General features: G+C 45.1%; 1 protein-coding gene across 1 annotated transcript in view; it reads left to right on the forward strand.

Annotated features, from left to right (window-relative positions):
- HAS2 (hyaluronan synthase 2) overlaps window positions 1–18,293 on the forward strand; it is a 42,194-nt gene extending 23,901 nt beyond the window's left edge. Inside the window, exons 2-4 of the mRNA XM_083516787.1 lie at window positions 1,037–1,663; window positions 11,547–11,648; window positions 14,574–18,293. Coding sequence (XP_083372913.1) covers window positions 1,037–1,663; window positions 11,547–11,648; window positions 14,574–15,503 — 1,659 coding nt within the window. The 3' untranslated portion in view covers window positions 15,504–18,293. The remainder of the gene's footprint in view (window positions 1–1,036; window positions 1,664–11,546; window positions 11,649–14,573) is intronic.
- The last annotated feature ends 247 nt before the right edge of the window (window positions 18,294–18,540 follow it).

An 18,540-nucleotide genomic window follows, 5' to 3' on the forward strand; every position in this document is an offset into this window, starting at 1 on the left:
GTTAATGCATCATCCAAGATAGATAAATACGCGTCAGCATTTTATGTAGTTTGAGTAGAACTATAACCAGATTGCACATGATTGTTTGCAATGATTCTACCATTATTGTTCCCTGTTTTTTTTCAATATTACATATGTCCCCCCTCAATCGGAATTTGGAAGCTATAACTTGCAGCTTATAGCTGTGTCTTTGGTGTCATAAACCTGTTTCCCTCTATCTAGCTGTGGGGAACTTGTGGCCCTTCAGATGATGTTGGTGAGGCTACCTGACCTCCCTGTGGTTGAGTCGATGCTGCATCCCAGGATGGAGAAGGGAAGGGGGAGAGGTTGTGACGAGTTCAGTGCAAATGCACAGGTGGAGCCTACCTAGTGCTCCTGTCTGCCTGTTTGCACCGCACCAGCCTCACTGCCCCCATATCCAAGAATACAACAGCAACTCAGGCAGAGGAAGATCAGGTAAACGGCGTAGCCTTGCCATGCAGTCCACTGCCCTTGCCATGCAGTCCACTGCCACTCCATCTCCCATCATCCCTGACTATTGAATACATCAGCTAGGGAGTTGGAGTCCAACAAGTGCCACAGATTTCCTTAAAGGTAAAGGGACCCCTGACCATTAGGTCCAGTCGTGGCAGACTCTGGGGTTTTGGCGCTCATCTCGCTTTATTGGGTGAGGGAGCCGGTGTACAGCTTCCAGGTCATGTGGCCAGCATGACTAAGCCGCTTCTGGTGAACCAGAGCAGTGTACGGAAACGCCATTTACCTTCCCGCCGGAGTGGTACCTATTTATCTACTTGCACTTTGACATGCTTTCGAACTGCTAGGGTGGCAGGAGCAGGGACCGAGCAATGGGAGCTCACCCCGTCGCGGGGATTCGAACTGCCGACCTTCTGATCGGCAAGCCCTAGGCTCTGTGGTTTAACCCACAGCACCACCTGCGTCCCAACAGGTTTCCTTATCCCTGCCTTAAACTAACCCAATCATCTCTTTTATCCAGAAGTATGCTTAAGTAACCATGACCTGTCTTGATCCATTGCAGATGCATTGCGAGAGGTTTCTATGTATCTTGAGAATACTTGGGACCACACTCTTTGGGGTGTCTCTCCTGCTTGGGATCTCCGCTGCTTACATTGTTGGCTACCAGTTTATCCAAACGGACAACTATTACTTCTCCTTTGGACTCTACGGTGCCATTCTGGCATCGCACCTCATCATCCAAAGCCTGTTTGCCTTCCTCGAACACAGGAAAATGAAACGGTCTCTTGAGACGCCAATCAAGCTGAACAAAACTGTTGCCCTTTGCATTGCTGCCTACCAGGAGGACCCCAACTACTTAAGGAAGTGTTTACTTTCTGTGAAAAGGCTCACCTACCCTGGAATTAAGGTGATTATGGTCATCGATGGGAATTCTGAAGATGACGTTTACATGATGGACATTTTTAGCGAAATCATGGGCAGGGATAAGTCTGCTACTTACGTCTGGAGGAATAACTTCCACCAGAGAGGCCTGGAGGAGACGGAAGAGTCACATAAGGAGAGCATGCAGCACGTCACTCAACTCGTCTTGTCCAACAAAAGTGTCTGCATCATGCAAAAATGGGGCGGGAAAAGAGAAGTGATGTACACAGCGTTCAAAGCACTGGGGAGAAGCGTGGATTATGTGCAGGTAGGTATGAAAAAGCCCTTCTTCAATGCCAAGTAAAACAAGCCTCCAAAGAAAGCAGGTCTTGTACATCTTGTGCTGGACGTTGCAGTGCGTAGCCTATCCTAGTCCCTCGGTGAACAGAGCGCCCCTTTCACTCTCCATTTGGAAAACAGCAGGGCTGTTGAAAAGCTTTAGCTTCTGAAATAGTTAAGGCTGGTCAGATAGTACACAGTGACACGTCATGCTGGTGCAGGGCCAGTTTTAAGGGGATGGGCAGAATCTGACACTGAGCTGTGCAGTTACTTAACTTAGAAGCGTTCACAAACCATAACAAATTCAGACACCAGTACACCGGGGTGTATGTGTGTGGCACTTACGTGCCAAGGCCCCATGACCCGCACTTCCCTAATGGACAATAAACACATGGACACGAGTATTTTGGTTTATGGGTTCAAATAAGCCACAACTTTATTGGTTACAGATGTGAGCGGTTTGGCTTAGGCATTGGGTGAAGCCAGGCTAGATCTCTACTCCAACCTGCCTGCAGGAAGTCCATCTAAGAGTAAACCACCACTAGGGGGAGCCCTATGACGTACATCAAATAGGGGTACCCCGAGGGGTTCCCACTGGGGTTGTGACATGGCCCTAGCCCGCGTCCGACAGAATTGGACAGAATCCACACCCCCGGATCCCTTTAACAGGATACCCTTACTGAGAGGGGCAGGCAAAGGCCACAACCTCCCCTCCATCCAAACAAAGGCTTACCCGATGCCTAACCTCAATGCCTAACCTCACAAAGAGATTACCTTACCATATTCATTGCATACTGGACCTTAACTCATGGTCCAGTATGCAATGAATATGGTAAGGGGAGCACCCCAAAACCTGCAAATGATATCTACGATTACCTGGACCCTGAAGCATCACCAGTTTCAAATTGGGACAAACATTGTGGCAGCCATTTCTTCTCTGAATGATATTCTTTTCCCAACCATATTTTTTTTAAGCAGGGATAGATTATTTGCCTCTGTTTACACATGCTTCTGTTTACCATATCTGTTTGTTGGCAGTTGTTTCTAAATCCATAGATTAATCACTTGCTGAATTACATAACCTGCAACAGCAGTTGGTGGGGTGGTAGCCCTTCTCTGCCCTATCACCTCTGTTACTGGGAAGGAGAAGGGAGAGGTGGTGGTTTGGCCAGCGCAGTGCAAATGCGCTGGCAGAGCCAACTTGTAGTGCTGCCAAGTGCGCTTGCCAACTCACTCACGGCCATCTCACCCTTCCCAGTACATTGCAGTGATGCAGGTGACAGGAGGTCAGGTAAACACCGCTGTCCTACCTTGCTGAGCACTGCTGGTAACCTATATGATGGCTACTAGCAGAAGCAGCTTGTGAATGAATCAGGGTTATAAGACTGCAAAGACAGCAGTTACAAGCCTCTCAGTGGGCTGTTGGTCTGAAGAAGAGCATTGCAGTTTGAGTGTGGGTTGCTATTTACTTGTCTCGCATAACTGTTTCAGAGGGGATCTCCCACCTTCTATTAGCTTACATCATTAGGGGAAATGCTCTGTTTCTGGGAACTTACTTGAATTCAAGCCAATTCCTTCAAAAGGAGAAAGCAATGGAGCTACACTAGGGAGTTCCCGACGAGGAACTCTGAACTGCAGCTGATCCTACCAGAGCTCCCAGTTGGAAACAAAAAGACCCACTTACAAAGGGACACTCTGGGTTTCAGTTTTAAGTGCCCAGCTGTTCCTTTGTAGCTGCATCCAGAGGTACCCCATACCTATGATTGGGTATAGGGCACAGTTTGTCAGAAGCAGCTCAGCAAGCAAACTTGGGACTCACACCAGGCCCCAATTACACCCACAGTACAGAGGTTTCACCACTGCTTTGCTACAGGAAGTAGTGCGACTCATGCAACACGTTGGCGATTAATATACACAGAGTAATAAATGATACATTCTTTATCAACCTTCTGAGAAAAATACAAAACATTAAACAAAGCCACAGAGACTTGCAAACTACCCAACCTAAAATGTCTGGTTTCAATAGGTTTTTCAAATGCTTAACTCAGTCTTTTAGATAAGTTCACGCAGATACCAACAAAAGGTAAGTTCGGTGTTATTCACACTACCAAGAGATGCTAGTGGAGTTGTAGATAGATGTTAATGGAGTTGTAGACGATAGGGTGCCGGCGTTTTCCACTTGTTTCGCCCTGGCAGTCCAAGTAATCAAGAGGCCGATGTTGGCCCCCAATGGGGCCCTTTTACAGGGGCTTGCAGGTAGCAAACTCCCAAGATAGTTTTCCGGGCTTCTTCAGTGGTCTAATCTCAAAGTCTTGATACGTATATTGCTATTCAGTCTTCTAGAGAATACTCTTTCTTGGCTTAAGCTTAAGAGACTGATTTGCTGAGCTACAGGAAGTAGCAATTTAACATGGAGAAATGGAAGGGACGAGAGGCTGGAACTGAGTGGGAAAGGTTATGCTTTCTGTGCTGAAAAGTCCTAGTTTCAACCCCAGCATCTCCAGGGAGGAGATTCCTGTGTGAAACAGAGGTGATGGGGGGGGGGGAGGCATCTTGCCCTCAGGATTGTGGGTGCGACGTCACATGCACATGCCTCCCCACAGCCAGTGAGGCACCCTTTTCCATAGGGAGGAGCTCAGAGACTCTGCCTCCACATCTGAGCCCCACTCCCGGAAAAGGATGCCTCAGTTGATGGTTGCAGAGGGCGGAGCAGAACTGCTTCTCTCTTGGAGGCAGCACCGCTGCCACCTGCCGGCTTTTCTCATTGACTTTGTGGGTGTTTCCTCCCCCACAATTACATATTATTGTGGGTGCCAGGGCACCCTTGACCCACTGGAACTGGCTCCTATGGAGGTGTTTCAGTGGCAGCAAGTTTAGATGATAGTAGACGAGATCGTCCCATAACCTGACTGTACAAGAGTGTCCTATGTTGTTATGAAGGGGTTGACCAACCCCCTATCTCTGGCAATCTTTTTCTGCCTCAGTTGCTTTTAAGCAAAAAAAATATAATAGGTACCCAATCCAATGGGATTGAAGTTTCCTCGCTGTGTTATTTAACTAGGCCATTTTCTTAACTGGTGTAAAAAAAAAAACTGCCTTCGTTTATAACTACAAATTGTTGAAAGCATCATTTGTGTTGCTGCTGCTTGCAAATAAGGTGTCTCTTAGAAAGGTCATAGAATCTTAGAGCTTGAAGGGACCCAGGGGTTATCTAGTCCAACCCCCTGCCCTGCAGGTATCTCAGCTAAAGCATCCATGACTGATCGCCATCCAATCTCTGTTTAAAAGCCTCCAAGGAAGAATACGATAATCTTTGTCATTGTCTCATACAGAACAACGAAATTGAAAAATCTACATAAGACATTCAAAAAACAACAAGCCTGCTATCCCAGCCTGGTTAGCCCCCTAAAAACTGACACCCCATTTTTAAATACAATATACTCCCATAGAGACTCCTTACACTGCGTTTAAAACCAAAATCGTATCTGGATAGAAACTGTTTCTCAGGCGGCTAGTCCTAGTCTTTATAACCCTGTACCTTCTTCCAGAAGGCAGAAGCTGAAAGAGATCATTTCCGGGGTGCGCACTATCCTGCGCTATCTCTGCAGCTTTCTTATGGCACCTGGAAGCATGGATTTGATCCAAGGTGGGAAGAGTGCACCCAGTTATTCTCTCTGCAGTCTTTATAACCCTGGACAGCATTGTTTTTTCCCTGGCCGTGCAGCTCCCAAACCACACACACGGACCATAAGTTAATACACTCTCACCAGTACAATGGTAAAATGCCATCAACAGGTCCTTTGAGAAATTGTTTTTCCGGAGGATTCTCAGAGTCCACGGCTTCTCATGGGAATCTGTTCCACTGTCTTTAACAGCTCTTACTGTCAGAAACCTTTTTCGAATGTTTAACCGGAATCTCCTTTCTTGTAACTTGAAGCTATTGGTTCGAGTCCTACCCTCAAGAGCAGATAAAACAGACGTGCTCCATCTTCCATGTCACAGCCCTTGAGATATTTGAAGATGGCTATCATATCTCCTCTCAGTCTCCTCTTTTCGTGGCTAAACATACCCAGCTCCTTCAAGTGTTCCTCTATACACTATACCCCTCTATTCCAGGAGAGGAAGACTAGCATCTGTACCATAGCCTGGGTCCAGTGGTGACTGGTGCCCAGTGGGGCTGCTGAGGCAGAAGGCAAGGGGACTACAATATGGGAAACCAGAGCCAATGACCGGCAGCCCCCACCTCATGGCTGGTTGTAAATAAGGAGGCAGACAGGTGGGGGGTGGGTTGAGGTTATTGGGCACTGCCCCATTGGGGTTATGGAGCAGCCTTCAGTGGCCCTACCACAGTCATTAGGATATGGGAGTCACCTGCCACACAGAATTCACCCCAGTCCCTTGAACACACTGTCAATCTGTGGCAGTGTCTTTGTGCCGCAAATGTCTCACACCAGGGCCTGCCTATCTGCATTCCTCCATAGTGAAGAGCCTTGAACTTTGGTAGCAGACATCAGCTTTTGAATCCTCACTCAGCCCTGAAGCTCATTGGGGGCCAACATTTACACCATACACTCATACCTCTTGTTAAGTTTGCTTCAGGTTAAATCTTTTCAGGTTGTGTCCCGCGGCGACCCGGAAGTACCAGAAAGGGTTACTTCCAGCTTTTGCTGCTCGTGCATGCGCAGACACTCAAAATGACGCCACACACATGCCCAAAAGCGGCAAATCGTGACACGCGCATGCACAGACGCGGATTGCGTTCTGCTCATGTTGCGAATGGGGCTCTGGAACGGATCCTGTTTGCAACCAGAGAGAGGTACCACTGTATATGTAAAACTTCTATAAAAAGGTAAAGGACTCCTGACAGCTAAGTCCGGTTGCAGACGACTCTGGGGTTGTGGCGCTCATCTCGCTTTATAGGCTGTGGGAGTCTGCTTTTGTCCACAGACAGTTTTTCCGGTTCATGTAGCCAGCATGATCAAGCCGCTTCTGGCGCAACAAAACACCAAGACCATGGCAGCGCACGGAAATGCTGTTTACCTTCCCGCCGCAGTGGTACCTATTAATTTACTTGCACTGGCATGCTTTCAAACTGCTAGGTTGGCAGGAGCTGGGACAGAGCAACAGGAGCTCCCCCCGTCGCGGGGATTCGAACCGCCGACCTTCTGATCAGCAAGCCCAAGAGGCTCAGTGGTTTAGACCACAGTGCCGCTAGTAAACGCTCATGGCTTCCCTCAAAGAATACTAGGAGCTGTAGTTTGTTGCGGGTGCTGAGAGATGTTGGGAGACGCTCATTCCCCTCGCAGAACTACAGATCTCAGAGTGGTTGAACAATCAGGGGAAACTGTGGCTCGGTGTGAGGGGAGTAGAGGCCTCTTTAACCACTCTCAACACCCACAACAAGGAGCTCCCATAATTATTTGGGGGAAGCCATGATGGTTTAAAGTGGTATCGTGGTACTTTAAACATGTGAATGTGGCCTGTTGGGACATTCTTCTTTCTGTCTCCTTCCCTCCCTCCCTCTTTCTGTCTCTTGGCCCCAGTCTACCTCTCGTCAGTTTTTGAAAGGATAAAATGGGGGCAACCCACACCCATGTATTCCTCCCCAAAGCTCAACGGCAATTATAAATACAAGTAGCCTGCGTGAGTTAGTTCTTTGTAAGCTTTTTGCCCCTTCCATTTTACCAGGCCTAGTAAGGAAGGAGGGGTATGTCTATGTCAGATGCAGCCCAGCTGGCAAATAATCCTTGCCTGCAGCTTGTACTTTGCAAAGGGGGTGGGTGGGTGCTGCCTAATTCATTTTTAAGTGAACGGTGTCACTGAGGCTTTAAAGGCCAAGCTTTTGCCTTGAGTGAGGTAATGCAGCTGTAAAGGATGAAGCCAACACTCTTTGGCTGAGGGATCTCTCCTGTTTGTATTTCTAAGCTCCCCTCCTCCTCCCCACCCAGCCACCGCCGCCTTCTCCCTGCTTCTTAACAAGTTTTTATAGGGCTTTAAAATCTCTCCATTTTCGCAGACTCTGCCAATCCTTTGAGATGCTCTTTCTGAGCAGCAAGAGCATCTGTTTGCATATGAGTGCCTCAGAGTTTCTCACAGAATGAATCATGGCCTCGGATCCCAGCAACACATCTGGCAAAGGGGGGAGGGAGAGTTTTTAAGAAGTGTTGTTGGGGTTTTTTTAAAGCAGCAACCGAAGAGGGCTTTTTAATGTTTTGATTCACTATAAATAATTTCATTTCTAGCCTCAGGTGGCAGATATGGTTCTTCCATGCTCCATAGCATCCTCACAGCAACCCTGTGAGAGAGGTTGAGCTGAGAGCCGGTGACTAGCCCAAGGTAAAGGTAAAGGGACCCCCTGACCATTAGGTCCAGTCGTGGCCGACTCTGGGGTTGTGGCGCTCATCTCGCTTTATTGGCCGAGGGAACCGGCGTACAGCTTCCGGGTCATGTGGCCAGCATGACTAAGCCGCTTCTGGCAAACCAGAACAGCGCACGGAAACGCTGTTTACCTTCCTGCCGGAGTGGTACCTATTTATCTACTTGCACTTGACATGCTTTCGAACTGCTAGGTTGGCAGGAGCAGGGACCGAGCAACGGGAGCTCACCCCGTCACGGGGATTCAAACCGCCGACCTTCTGATTGGCAAATCCTAGGCTCTGTGGTTTAACCCACAGCGCCACCCACGTCCTAAGCCCAAGGTAGGGATGGGGGAAATATTGAATTCAGTTCTCATTTAAAGGTGAATTTACCTAAATTGCACTTTGCGAAACTGTACACAAACCAAAACACAGCTGTCCTCTGTAATTCACAGCACTCTGAATTTTGCAACACAGTTCTCCCACCAAGTAATTTGTACAAAGATGTGTTTTCTATAGTAAAGTGTGGATATAAATTTCTATATTAGTGAAAATAGCATGGAAACATACATTCTGTTGGGGAAAACAGCATTGTGAAATCATGCATAGGAGGAGAAGGGCATACAAAAACTGTGCTTATCCGGAGAAATTTGCACTAAAATGCTTACAATTTTTCATGAGGGTTTTTAAAGAATGTAAACCAATTTTGAAATGGGGAGAAAAATGGGGGGGGGGGAGGACACCCGAAGAAACCAAAATGGGCAGATCTTTCCTGTTCCTAGCTCCATGGCAAAATAGGGATTGGTTTCCCAGGTCCTATGACACCACATTAGCTCTTTCAAATAAGTGAGATTTATCATAAATATCAGGGAATATGGCTACCCAATGCTTCACAGAGCTTGCTTGTTAATGTACCTGCCGCATGACACACCTGACGTCCAAGGCAAAGCAGAATCGCCACATTGTGGTGCACTAACACCCCTAACTAGTTCTTCCCCTTATCAGCATTTTGAAGGCTGTTTTTATTGCCAGATGGACAAAAAGGCACCTCTAATGGTCTCCAAGCCCATATGCAAATGACTGTAATCCCCCCCCCCACTTCTAAATGAAGAGAGTACACATTTGTAGATCTAATGAATGGGAAAGGTGTATTTACGGTACATTCATATTTCAGTATTCATGCCTTTCATGCCAGCTGTGAATAGAACTGCTTGCCACCCATTAATCTATTGGTCTAACTGGGAAACTAATGAATGGGAGTCAGAAATACTAATAAACTCTTTATAGCAGGCTCCCCTATAACCTCTTAGCACCACCCTTGGCTCTGTCCCTTGACCTATCAGATTCACCTAGGGTCACTGTCAGGTCTATGAGCTGCTCCTGGTTTAGTTGGTGATTAAAGGCCTGGGTTTGAATTCCTGCTTGATCTGTGAAGTTTCACTATGTGATCTGGTCATGACTGGTCAGCCCAACAGGGTTGTTTTGAGGATAACTGGGGAGGCCCAAGTGAATGTTACCCGGAGCTCATTAGAGGAAGGCTTAGAATAGAAACATTTGCAACAATTAGTGGGTGGAAGGAACTTTGAATTTCAATTCTCTCCGTTGCTCGTTTTCCCAATATAAAATTTGCTTCTCCAGATTTCTGCAGCGATTTGCATTTTTCAAAGCAATCCTCATGAAAATTCATTCAGTGTCACATGGAAGGAGGGAACAAGCTTGTTTTCTCCTTCTCCAGAGGGTAGGACTCGAACCACTGGTTTCAAGTTACAATAAAGGAGATTTCTGACTAAAACTTTCGGACCATAAGAGCTGTTACAACAGTGGAACAGTCTCCCCTGGGAGGTTGTGGACTCTCCTTCCTTTTTAAGCAGAGGTTGGGTGTCCATCTGCCATGGATGCTCTATCTGAGATTTCTGCATTGCTACAATTCTGTGAGTCTGTGTCCCTAGAGGTTGGGGAGACCAGCAGCAAAACCGGGCATCGGAACGGGGCTGATGCTCCTTGTGGGGTGTCACCTGAGGCAGCCATGTCACTCAGCCTCACGGTTGAGCCGGTTCTGCTCTGTCTTCTGCCCTTAAGTGAGCATCCGCTGCCATGATCATTTTACTCAACAACAACTCTTTTCAAAGGTGAAGAAAGCCATACCTGCAGAACATTTCAAACACGCTAGAAATGAGATCAGAATATCCTTTGAAACAATAGGTAAAGGTAAAGGGACCCCTGACCATTAGGTCCAGTCGTGACCGACTCTGGGGTTGCGGCGCTCATCTCGCTTTATTGGCCGAGGGAGTCGGCGTACAGTTTCCGGGTCATGTGGCCAGCATGACTAAGCCACTTCTGGCAAACCAGAGTAGCGCACGGAAACGCCGTTTAGCTTCCCACCAGAGCGGTACCTATTTATCTACTTGCACTTTGATGTGCTTTCGAACTGCTAGGTTGGCAGGAGCAGGGACCGAGCAACAGGAGCTCATCCCGTCACGGGGATACGAACCGCCAACCTTCTGATCGGCCAGTCCTAGGCTCTGTAGTTTAACCCACAGCGCCACCCGCATCCCTTTTGAAACAATACGAGAGCATAATAACAACAAGCAGAGCAACATTAAATGCTATAAAATGCGAGTGTGCGATTATGAGAAACAGTTCTATAGGCGTGTTGTGAATGAGGAGCGCTCCATGAAATGCAGGTTCAAAGAGATCTGGTTGGCCGAATCAGCTTCTGGAATCATATATACATGAATGGCTAAACCTTCTGTGAGTGAAAAAAAAAGGGGCTATCGTATTTCTTCCCAGATCCTCTGCCAATTTTTATAAGCATCTGTAGGTTCACTCATCATTCATTCCCCCCTTAGGACAGCGGGAAACTTTTGAACTGGGGGCACCAAATGCATCCGGTTTCCTTCTGTCAAATGGGATCAGGAAAAGTGCAGAACACCCGCAAAGTCGTCCCCCCCCAACACACACACACACACACACACACACTCACACTCACACACACTTCTCCATGCCCCATCTCATGAACACGGTCCTTGTTCAAAGAAGTTGATCCAATGCGCTAATTAAATAAATACCTCTCATTCTGAGAACAGACATTTCTTTATAGGCACAGTACTCACACAACTGCTGTTACATTTAAAAGGTATGCCTGCTAGCTTGACACAAATGGGGTTTAAAAGGAGAAACATTGCAGATTCCAGTGGGAAGTGTTTTAGAGCGAGCGGAGTCAGATGTGAGGAAACAAAGAGAATCTTTAAGCCTTACAATGTGAAAAAGTGCATAGTTGAAATTTGCAGTTAAAATTCGAAATCTGCCAAAGGCATCATCCCCTTATGTGAATGGGGTGACCTTTTTTCAAGTTTTGTAAGTGTTGCTAAGCTTCGCCAACATGGGTCCCACAACCTGTGATTTGCTTGATAGGATTTGTTTCAAAACACACCATTTGTGAAACGCATAGTTTTCGGCAGTGCTGACTCTGGTTCCTTTATTAATTCCACATTTACTTATTTTTCTCATGGACAGGTTTGCGACTCTGATACAATGCTTGATCCAGCTTCATCAGTGGAAATGGTCAAGGTTTTAGAAGAAGATCCAATGGTTGGAGGCGTTGGGGGAGATGTGCAGGTGAATATAGCAATTTTCAAACTCTGCATCAAAGATTGTAAATTTAGGGCCACCTCTGTGCTCCCTTGCAATTTTGCAAGTGAAGATTGATAGGCACGCAGGAAGTAACATGCATATTTTATGTGCACTGTGGACATTTCTCCTATAGTGGATGCGTAGATCCAGAAGCCACTGGATATCTAGGCTGGATTTGGGAATGAAACATGTACCCTCCAACATTTCTCCAATGAAAATAGGGACGTCCTATTCCATAATAATATTTATTATTACTGGTTTAGCATTTATACCCCACCCATCTGAATGGCTTGCCCCAGTCACTCTGGGTGGCTTCCAACATATCTAAAAACATAACAAGACATTAAACATTTAAAAAAAAACACACACACATCCCTATCCATCCCTGCCTTCAGATGGTTTGGGGGTTGGATAACTGAGCTTTTCTGCTAATCTGAAAAGCCTATGTGGGGCCTGTATAAATAAAATGGACCCCAATGTAAAGGATCTGGGGCACAAAAGACCGACTGAGACAAGATAATAGTGTGTGCTGATTACAGTGCTGCCAAGCCTAATTCTTACACAATATAGTCCACATGACGCTTTGACTCTTGGAATCAGTCATTGCATTTCAGGAGACTTATTTGCTTGTAGGGCAAGGTTCAGATTCTAATTATATAGAGGTAAAATAACACTATTAGGAAAGAGCATAAGACACAGATGGGTGATCGGGATGGAGTGAGCTGCTGATCTGGCTGTGCTTAGTGTCAATGAGCAGGGGCGTAGGAAGGGGGCTACAGGGGGTGCGGTGTAATCCCTGAGGGGGTGACAAAATGGCAAACCGCAGAGGGTGGCACTTAACTCAGGGCCTGGTCTGCAGCACGCCCAAGCCACGCGTCTCTCCTGGGAGTGACATGGCAGCTCAGGGCCCCACACTGCCTGACGGCTTGGCCCGCCCCGTGCACAGCTCAAAGTGAAGTTGTGCAGTCAAAGTGGATTTCCAGGTAGCCAAAAACAAAATAAACAAGACCTTGGAAAAAGTCGGAGTCTAGAAATGTACAGAAACCAGAGTACTTTGGTCTGGGGAACTTTGTTGGCTTTTCAGACTCTGAACTTGGAAACTATATCTATGCCTGTGTTCTTTCTGCCATTTGGGGTCTCTTGCAAATGTTCCATTCTGTGTCCAGTGAAGTATTTGTTCAAAATTGGGGTCTAGAGGAGAGAGGAGGATGCTGGAAGTAGGAGAAACCCCAAGATAAGGCACTGAGTAATTCCAGGTCTTCTCCTGTCACACAAGGTGGAGCCACACTATCCATTTGAAGCACACCCAACACTCCTTGAAAGTGCACTGGTTCCCCCAAGGAATCTTGGGAACTGTAGTCTGTTAAGGATGCTGGGAATTTGTAGCTCTGTGAGGGGGAAACTGCAGCTCCCAGGTTTCCTTGGGGGCAGTTATGTGCTTTAAATGTGTGTCAGATGTACTTTAAATGCATGGTGCTGATCTGCACGCCATTTGAAAACCACTGCCACAAAATATCAGTAACATTGGTATTGTGCGAGAGACAGCCAACACGAAGTGCAGAATTCTTGCATTACAGGATTCTATGATTCTATGAAAACATGGGTGGGAGGGAGTATCAGAATATTAAAAATAATGTAAGAATAAAAGAAAATTATTATAAATCAATTTGGAGATAGTATTTAACACCAGTCAGATTAAACCAAATAAACAAGGGATATTTGGTGTTATTTTGGAGGGGATGCCAGGAAACAGGGAATTATGTTCACATGTGGTGGAAGTATAAATATGTAAAAAAATAAAATAAAAATGGCAAATGGTGTTTAAGGAGATAACAGAAATCACTGGGTTAAAGCTGACCAAAAGTCCAGAGGTAGCATTATTATCAATATACGATGGCGTGCAAGGTTCACAGGTTATGAAGAACTTGCTCACAAATTTATTGACAGCTGCACACATTATTATAGCTAGGCAGTAGAAGGGGTAAGCAGAATATAAAATGGAAGAATGGTATAAAGAGGTGTGGGATATAGCTATTAATGATAAGTGAACATGTGCCATTAAGGTAAGGCAGGGAATATGCAGGAGAAATTATTTTGAGGAGATATGGAGGGTGTTTGTAGAATTTGTACTGTTAAAACGGAAAGGGGTCAAACCATCGCAAGAGGTGTTGAAACTTTGGGAGGCTGGATAGTTTCAACGGAATGCATGGTCTCAGTGGTGGGGTGCACATTTTTATTCTTATTTCTCTATGATTATTACTATGTCAAAATAAAAAATGGGGAAAAATGTGAATGGCAGTATTTTATGACATATACTTTATGGGTTTAGTTTTTAGAATCATAGAATCATAGAGTTGGAAGAGACCACAAGGGCCATCGAGTCCAACCCCCTGCCAAGCAGGAAACACCATCAGAGCACTCCTGACATATGGTTGTCAAGCCTCTGCTTAAAGACCTCCAAAGGAGGAGACTCCACCACACTCCTTGGCAGCAAACTCCACTGTCGAACAGCTCTTACTGTCAGGAAGTTCTTCCTAATGTTTAGGTGGAATCTTCTTTCTTGTAGTTTGGCTCCATTGCTCCGTGTCCGCTTCTCTGGAGCAGCAGAAAACAACCTTTCTCCCTCCTCTATGTGACATCCTTTTATATATTTGAACATGGCTATCATATCACCCCTTAACCTCCTCTTCTCCAGGCTAAACATGCCCAGCTCCCTTAGCTGTTCATCATAAGGCATCGTTTCCAGGCCTTTGACCATTTTGGTTGCCCTCCTCTGAACACGTTCCAGTTTGTCAGTGTCCTTCTTGAATTGTGGTGCCCAGAACAGTTTTTTAAAAAGTTTTTAAAAAAACACAGTTGCACATTCTTTTTCTTGTTCTAAAATGTCCTTTTCATTGTTGCTGCTTGCAGATTTTGAACAAGTACGACTCGTGGATCTCCTTTCTCAGCAGCGTTCGATACTGGATGGCGTTTAACATCGAGAGGGCCTGCCAGTCCTACTTTGGCTGTGTGCAGTGCATCAGCGGGCCCTTGGGGATGTACAGGAATGCCTTACTCCACGAATTCGTGGAAGACTGGTATAATCAAGAATTCATGGGATCTCAGTGCAGCTTTGGAGACGACCGCCATCTCACCAACCGAGTCCTGAGCCTTGGCTATGCAACGAAATACACGGCTCGGTCCAAGTGCCTTACCGAAACGCCCATTGAATATCTCAGGTGGTTGAACCAACAGACTCGCTGGAGCAAGTCCTACTTCCGAGAGTGGCTATACAATGCAATGTGGTTCCACAAGCATCACTTGTGGATGACCTACGAGGCTGTCATCACTGGCTTCTTCCCGTTCTTCCTCATTGCCACTGTCATCCAGCTTTTCTACCGGGGTAAGCTGTGGAACATCCTCCTTTTCTTGTTGACAGTCCAGCTGGTGGGCCTTATCAAGTCTTCCTTTGCCAGCTGCCTTAGAGGGAACATTGTCATGGTTTTCATGTCTCTCTACTCAGTGTTGTACATGTCCAGTTTACTGCCGGCAAAGATGTTTGCCATAGCCACCATAAACAAAGCAGGCTGGGGCACGTCGGGCCGGAAAACCATCGTGGTCAACTTCATAGGACTCATCCCGGTCTCCATTTGGTTTACAATCCTCTTGGGCGGCGTCATTTTCACGATATACAAGGAATCCAAAAAGCCATTCACTGAATCGAAACAGACCGTGCTAATCATTGGTACGATACTTTACGCCTGCTATTGGGTGATGCTCTTGACTTTATACTTGGTCCTCATCACCAAATGCGGAAGGAGGAAGAAGGAACAACAGTACGACATGGTGCTTGATGTATGATTCAACCACTGTGCCTCCCTTGACCCCATTGTTTTTATTTTCTTCTTTTGCTGCCCATGGAATCTTTCTTGTCACACGACGAACCTTCTAGCATTTGTGGTACTTGAGATCATCAAGGGAAAAGGATCACTGCTGCTGGGACTTGAACATGAACGAATTCATGACTATGCCAAAGCAATAATAATAATAATAATTAAATGTGATTGTGCCTTTTTGTTGGGAAAGGGTGGGGGTGGGGGGAGAAGAAAATCACACGGATTCAACCCATTCCTGTGGTTCGTCTCCCAATGATGCACTTTCTTCTGTTGTGCATACGCCCAAAAGTGTTAACGTCCTATATACCTCATTGGCCACGCTCCTGTGGGCGGACATGGAAGAAAGGGAGTTTTGGAGACACGAGCAAAGGATCTGGTAACCCATTTTAGGATCTGCAACCTAATTTATGAACCTTCTTGTTGTTCTGTGACTTTTTTTTCCTAGGAAGGGGTGCGAGTCAGCATGTGGTGTGTGTGTGTGTGTGTGTGTGTGTGTTAGGCTGCAAACTGTAATTCCAAAGTCAAGTTTTTATAAGGGTTTTGATGACCAAGGGTTTGTATTTTTTATATAATTGTAATTATTTGTCTCTGTTTACTTTTTACACCAGTCTTTTTTTAAAAAAAATAAATAAATAAAAACCTCGTATTTTATATTTCTGCCAAAAAGTACACTATTTTCACCCCTCCCCGCCACTCTTACAGTCTCTCTCGCTTTCCCCCCTCTAAATAGGCTTTGAAAAACTCCTCCTTAAAAAAAGAAAAGAAAAAGACTTGCCCACAATGTGAAAATGGTTTGCTGATTTGAGTTTTCCCCCCTCCCACTATTGAAAGAAGATTTTTTTTAAAGTCTCTGTATTTTTAAACTGATGAATGTTTATTTCTGTGAAAGTATTTAAATGTGTGCTTTTGACTTTATTTGAGGGGTGGAAGGGAAAATTAACAAAATTGTCAATTTTTGGAGGCAAAATCTTTGTGCGCGCAAGGAATAGCACAATTCCCCAGGATATTCTCCTGCTTGGAACCCCATTGAAATCCATGGGAGCTGCGTTAAATGATCACAAACAGCTTCAGGGGCACCATTTGGGCAGATGCCCAGTGCCCCACATAGTAGAATAATTAGAGTGAGAGGACAAAAACACCAGGTTTGACTTAACCAAATATTGACGTTGCAATGAGACCATTAAATCCAGAGCCCAAAATTCCACCTCCGGTTCTGCGCAGCTCCCACCAATTTCAGTGTGAATTGTGGAGGAGAACTTTCTGCGGGATTGGGCCCACAAAGGCCAATGGGATAGATACGTGCAATCTTTTTCTCCTCCCCATAAAAGTTTTGTAAGAGGAAACTTATAACCCTCTGCCAGATGATACACAGGCATTAAAAGCAGTCTTCCATCCCACCACCAGGTGCCTAATGCTATGTTCTTCTATATATACATAGTGTTGCCGGAGTGAAACTCTTGGTTTCCAATTTAGAAAATATGTAAAGATGGGTGAAATCCCGGTTGCATATCTTGGTTTGTTCAAATTATGCCAACCCAGTGAGGAACTCCTTTCCAGTCTAGAATGGAAGCTGTTGGCAGTCCATTAGCTTCCAGAGAAAACTATTGGGATAGGTCCTGTCTAAAGTAAAGCTTTAGTCACACTGAAATCAATGGGATTTATGTGAATCATGACTTAACTTGTCCAAATTGATTTCAGTGAGCTAAAACATGAGTAACATATAGCAGAATCCCATACATGTCAACTCAGAATTACCATATTTTTCTGGGTATAAGACTAGGTTTCCCCCCCTTAAAAAGTAATATAAAAAATTAGGGGGTGTCTTATACACTGATAGTACCGAGGATGGACTTTTCTTAAATCTGAGTCCCCCAAAATAGGGGGCATCTTATACATGGGGGCGTCTTATAGACGGAAAAATAAGGTAAGTCCCACTGAGTTCAGGGGGGTTTATTCCCAGGTGAATGTGTATTAGATTACATCTTAAGTCTGGATCCAACCTAATGGAAGAATAACGTGGATCTCTACACCTCTGTGCTGTAGGAATTCCTTCCGTCCCCAATGATGTACCCATCAAAGTTTTTATTATTATTATTATAAGAATGCCTAAAAATACATTTTTTAAAAAAGAGGAAAATATGGGCCCCGATTCCTGCATAGGCAAATTAATGTCATATTAATCCCTAAGAATATTTGTTAAAAAGCGGAAGAGTATCAACAACATACTGATCTATATTTTATTCTTATTCTTTTTGACATGGACCATCACTGTGGTGAAATGGAAGCTCATCTGGTTGTTTTGGGGGTTATATGGTTGTCTTCCTGAAAATGCAGATATGACTTTGATTTTTCTGCTGTGGAATGTGTCACACCTATACTACCTTGTCTGATGATACAGAGATCACGTTGCTTGCAAAATTATTTGCCTTAATTTGCTTGCAACTGGGGGAGAAAATCGATCCTTTTTGGTGACCAAATGGATCAGTATTAAATTTTCTTTTTTTAAAAAAAACAACAGCCATGCAAATGACACAAATGAGAAAAAAAAAGAAACTTGACTTTTGCCTTTTAACTATTTATATTGTATAAGTTAAAGCTTTGGGGTAACAACGTTCAAGTGTCAAATAAAAATCCTCTCATTCTTTAAAGGATTGAAATAATTGCCTGTATTTATTCTAGCAATTATTCAACGCATTTCAAGTATAGGTTGTTTAGTACAATTGTTACTTTAATAAATAAAATATTTTTGATACGATTGTGAGCAGTTGGTGTTCTTTCCTGAGCTTCTTACATGTATTTTTAAAAGGAGCCCAAATCTACCATGTAGGACCTGCATAGCAGCTGGTTTTATATATGCAACCAACACGAATGTGATGGCATTCGTATCACAATGCTCACCTGGTCCTAGTGTTGGCTAGATGCACCTTTTTCTAGGTGGAGGAATGCAGGTGGCGCTGTGGTCTAAACCACTGAACCTCTTGGCAGGGGTCAACAACCTAAGA

Source organism: Podarcis liolepis (assembly GCF_965112155.1).
Source record: "Podarcis liolepis genome assembly, chromosome: 8".
Classification (NCBI taxonomy): Eukaryota; Metazoa; Chordata; class Lepidosauria; order Squamata; family Lacertidae; genus Podarcis; species Podarcis liolepis.